This window comes from Mus caroli, chromosome 1, assembly GCF_900094665.2.
Source record: "Mus caroli chromosome 1, CAROLI_EIJ_v1.1, whole genome shotgun sequence".
NCBI lineage: Eukaryota > Metazoa > Chordata > Mammalia > Rodentia > Muridae > Mus > Mus caroli.
The window spans coordinates 168,353,961-168,359,059 of NC_034570.1; the positions used below are offsets into that span (position 1 = coordinate 168,353,961).

At 43.3% G+C, this 5,099-nt stretch overlaps 1 protein-coding gene across 1 annotated transcript in view; it reads left to right on the top strand.

Moving 5' to 3' along the window:
• Positions 1-4,895, top strand: part of Efcab2 (EF-hand calcium binding domain 2) — a 79,823-nt gene extending 74,928 nt beyond the window's left edge. The window contains exon 7 of the mRNA XM_021160871.2: positions 1,677-4,895. Coding sequence (XP_021016530.1) covers positions 1,677-1,792 — 116 coding nt within the window. The 3' untranslated portion in view covers positions 1,793-4,895. The remainder of the gene's footprint in view (positions 1-1,676) is intronic.
• Positions 4,896-5,099: the final 204 nt, after the last annotated feature.

Genomic DNA, 5,099 nt, shown 5'->3' on the forward strand with positions numbered 1-5,099 from the left:
CCCTCCCCTCCCCTTCCATGCTGGGGATCCTCAGGACCTTACATGTGGTAGATGCTTATTCTGTCACTAATCTATGTCTCAGACCATGGTTATTTTTTGTTTGTTTAAGACAAAGCTAAGTCTAGCCTTAAGCTCACTATCTTCTTCACCCTGGGTGTTGGGACTGTAGTGGCACCCATTGTCAGCATCCCTTTGACACTTACATCCAGGTACATGTAGCAGTGGATTTAGTGTCTGTCATTTGTAGGCAGCGGGAGTGGGGGAATAAAGGGGGTGGGAGAGAGCTAGTTCCAGTGCTCTGGGTGGGCAGACTCGGAGGACTGGGTGTCTGGTTGTGGGAAGCCACAGACCCCAGCCCGTGGGGAGTGGACAAGGGGCAGTCTGAGGTCTCTGGGCTTCACAGAGGCCAGAGATAACAGGTTCTCAGTCTTGGGCATCCCAGACACCGCTGGACACAGCAGAAGAGCAGAGAACAAAGTGGAGGTCCTTGGGGTAGCTCGGTCACCCCCAGTGCTGAAGAGAGGAAAGGGCAGGGAGAGAGGGGGCGTTGGGTGGTTCCCATGCGGGCAAGAGTCTCTGGGAACGTGGCTCACTGTTCCGTCCCTTGTAGAGTTTTCTCTTGCTTCTCCAGAGCAAGCCTTTCTCAACCAAAACAGGCTGCCTTTCACGGTCCCACAGCCAGTCAGATAACAGCCAGAATTTGCCACTTCAGCATTTCAGAGCATGAGTTTGAAGTTTGACTCTTGGACATGCCAGAACTCTGTCTCAGAACACAACATGAAGACAAAACAAAATTTAAAGACAAAAGCCACACAGAATCCCTATTTGCATAAGTTCTATAACTGGTAGCTGAATCCTAACATAGAAAGTCCTGGAGACACTGAGAAGTAACCTAGGCTCATAAGGTAAGTAACTCTCCTCAAGCCTTGGTGCTGTGGATAGTGAGCATAAGACTTCCCCTAGAGATTGGTGATGGCTAGGATGCTCTGTCTTTTCCCTCAACACTGAACGTAGTTGTGTCTTAAACAGTCTGTAGCCTTTTCAACGTTCTCCTGAAGTTTGTGTCCCACCTTATGAAGCCAGTTTCCAGGATATCTTTCAGATGTTACCTGAGTCCAACTAAAGTCCAGATTTTCTCCCCAACTTTTGATTTCATTGCATCAACACAAGCCCAGATTGAAAGAAGGAGGACTTTCAGGATGCTTGACGAGTTTTGTCCATGGCAGGGTTAAGACAATGAGAGTGAGGCAGTCCTGATAGAGTAGTCAAGTGTCTGGTCTCTCTTCAGCAATAGCTAACTTTTAATCATTTCTCCATAGTTTTAATAAAGATAATAGTTATGCTCACTTATACAACTTTAGCTTCCAGCAAATACTTTTGCAATTTCAATCATTTTAGTTTAAGTGAATTAAACAACTATATTCATGGTGTTCTCCTGCTGCCTTGACTAAAAAGATGTATTCTGGAGGTCTCAGCAGGGCAACAAGTCTACAGCCTTGCAGATGTGTGGCAGCATGCATTTTGAACTCCTGGGTTCTCAAGTGTTGCTGTACAGCTCCAGTGAAGAAAAAACTGGACATACTTGGGGCCTGTGGACTTCAAGGCAGTATAGCAGACTAGTGGGGAGAGCAAAACCTCTGACTGTAAAATCATGCTATCCTTTCTTGTCTTTCCAGGTGAGCCTTTTTCCCAAGAGGAAATGGAAGAAATGTTGTCTGCTGCAATTGATCCCGAATCAAACACCATTAATTATAAGGACTACATAACAATGATGGTGGTAGATGAAAATTAAATGCTGCAAAGACTTCTTCTTTCTCCTTTTAAGACAACTGTAAACATTCAATTTCTAATTGAAATGATAATTTGAAAAATTGTCCTAATTAATTTCACATTTTATTTTATAATTTCTATATTTAGTGCCTTATGACATAATTGTTTCAAGGTATTTTGTTTACTAGAGATGATCAATTTAAAACATAAATTTATTTAGTATGACCAGATTTATGGAAGGACAAGTTGATTATTTCAAAGGAATTGTACAATATTTTAATGTTAAGTGTATCGTTGCTTATTTTCCACAACTAGGCCAATGATACATTGAAATTAATTAGAAAGTGAGATTGACCCTAACCCCCTAACATTTGCCATAGAAAGCTCTTGCAGGGCAGGACGGCCACAGACTAGATGTGAGTGGCAGCTTGGTGATGGCTGCCTTTCAGAGCAGCAGTAAACACTTCAGCAAGCAGAATATGGAGGGAGAGCGACCAGAATAACTATTAATAATTGATTTCTTATGAATGCCAATTACAAATCTCATTTGAGAGTCTAATAACTTTGAGTAAAATTGAAAATTGCTCATCCAGCATTTTGCCATTTATGGAATAGCTAAAGGAGGTGAGATAATTGGATCCAGAGAAAGGAAGACTGAATGAAAGCTGATAATGGCAACTCCTTTTTTTGCTCTTTAGAATTCTCACCTATTCAGAATATCTGTCATGGGAATATTGTCCTGGATACTGCATGTATTCATCTGTTGTTACCAGAATGTAGTATCTGATAAGGGCTGACTCCAGAAGAAAGAGATTCATTTAGCTCACAGTTATAGATGGTCAAGGTCCAGGCAGCATTGTACAGGCTGAGCTAGGGCCACCTTGTATGCATCTCACCAAAGTACAGCTAGCCAGACAGAAGCACGAGCAAGCAAGACCAGAGAGGCTGGGAGGAGGGGTCAGGCCTGTTCCTTTTACAATAGTCCTCTCATAAGAATTACTTTCCAGGCTGGGGAGATGGCTCAATGGGTAAAGCATTTGCTGAGTATCATTAGATAATGTGGTGGAAGCTGGATAAACCTCTAATTAATCAAGGTCACTGTTTAGTGAGGGAGTCTTGCAAGTCAATGAGCAACCACACATTCAGGGGACTGAAGTTGCACAAAAGAAGCAAATGAAGCCTGGTGGGGTAAGGGTGCTTTCTGGTGGGCAGACTCAAAGAGGTAACACATGACTTACAAACTCAGTAGTTTTTAAGTTTTGACAAATAGTCATTCTTTGAGCAGTTTACTTCAGAGCATGTCAGCAGCAGGACAGCAGATCAAACCCCCAGAGGTGTCCTGAAACACAAGAATCTGGGAATTGAAAGTATGGTTGATAGATATTTGGAACCTGATGAGAGATGAGAGGTTGAAATAAGAACCATATCCTAAGAGATAATGAGCTAATTGGGGTTAAGGTTTCAGTGTTTGAATGTGAACTTTCTCTGAGAATCAGAGAGAAAGGAGCTGGAGTTGTAAATAGCCTGAGAAATACTTTGAAGGGTCAAGGCCAGAGGGAAGGAGACCAGCTGGTAGGCTGCTTTGTTGGCAGTGGGAGACGGGCTAGGGAAAGTCAAGCACAAATCCTAAGTGTCTGGCTTGAACACTTGGTAAATAATAATATCAGCCATTCAGATAAGATGCCCAAGGCTTAGGCTAATAGGCTTGACTGTGGTCATCTCCAGCTTGAAGAGCTGGTAGAAGATAGAAAGATCAAGTGGATAAATAAGGGGACATCTACTAGAGACACAGCCTTTGAAGTTGTTAGCACATGGTGTCCTGGAAAGAAAATAAAAGATGACCAGGACAGAACTGGGAGCACAGAAGAGGAACCCTCAGAGCATGGGGAGGAGAAGCCCTGAAAGGAGGAAAGCTGAAGAAAGAGAAGCCATGGCAGGAGAGTCTCTCAAGGAAGAAGGAACCAAGTCAGAAGTGGTAGAGTTGTGAAGTCGCTGATGATGAGGAAACATCCCTCAATTTCAGCACCAACACATCCACTGAGAACCTCTCTCAGGGCAGATTTGTGAAGTGGCAGGCAGGAGAGTTCAGTGGCTTCAGGAATAAACAGATGTGAGGAAGAGCCTGGAGGACACGTTGCCGATTGGTGAAGAGAGAGAAGGTAGAGGGGAGGGGTTTGGAAGATGTAAACGGTGCAAGAATGCTGCAAGTTTGTATTCCAAGAGTTGAGACATGGCAGAGGAGCAGAGGACACTCAGAGGGGCGGAGATCCAGGGCTACAAAGGTCTTGACCTTGGTCATGGACATGAACTAATGTATATAGTCCCTGCCTAGTGGCTTCTATCTCTTGCAACGTATGACCCCTCTGCTTCTGCCTCCCTAGTGCTAGGATTCTAGGCCTGAACCTCTGCACCCAGTTATACTGTCCCTATGAATGAGAAGGAAGATAGTAGGTTATAGAGCTAGAGGAGATGATAGAAATCTGAAGGGCTTTGGGGCTTTGTGAGAAATGAGAGAGTTGGGGAATAATCTACAAAAGAATTTTCAAGGATTTTGTCCAGTAACCCTGGTCCAGAAGCAAAATATGTAGAGTGTTGTAGTGAGTCAAGATGGTGAAATGGACAGACAAAAGAGAGAGAGAGAGAGAGAGAGAGAGAGAGAGAGAGAGAGAGGAGAGAGAGAGAGAGATTGATGAGTCAGCAGAAATGAGTGACCTTGATGGTCTGTAGGTTAAGGTGGAAGGGAAATCCAGCTAGGAGTAGACTTGCATGGAGGATTGTAAGACTCCAAAGGGCAAACAGCTGGTGTGTTGTGAGAAGGCCTGTCATTCCTGAGAACAATATGCTCTGCTTGCAGTTTGACTTCCCTGTACTATTACTGAGCATTTCTCTGTGTTATTATTAATTAGTAATAGTATACAGTGTATATACATCTCTCAGTATGTGTCAGGCACTGTTGTGTTTTACTTAACCTACTCATTTAAAATTCTTGATGACCCAATGAAGTAGTTACCATTACTGTGGGGGAGTGGCAAAGAAGGTTTGTAACTATAAGGTACTGCATTAATCAACCTCTGTAGGCTTTGTGATGCTGAATCTTCACCACAACAAAACTAATTTTTCATGTCATCTGGGACTCTGCTTTGTGTGTCTTACTTTTCGTCACTTCTTTCATGAGTAGAATGGCTATATGTCCCCATTTGCCCTGGGTGGACCCAGCCTGCACCTGCTATTGCAGTATAATCATTGACATTTCTCTGTTTTATTCCTAGAATGCCTTCATTTGTATGATTCACATGTGGTTACCCCTCTCAAAAACTAATGACAATGAT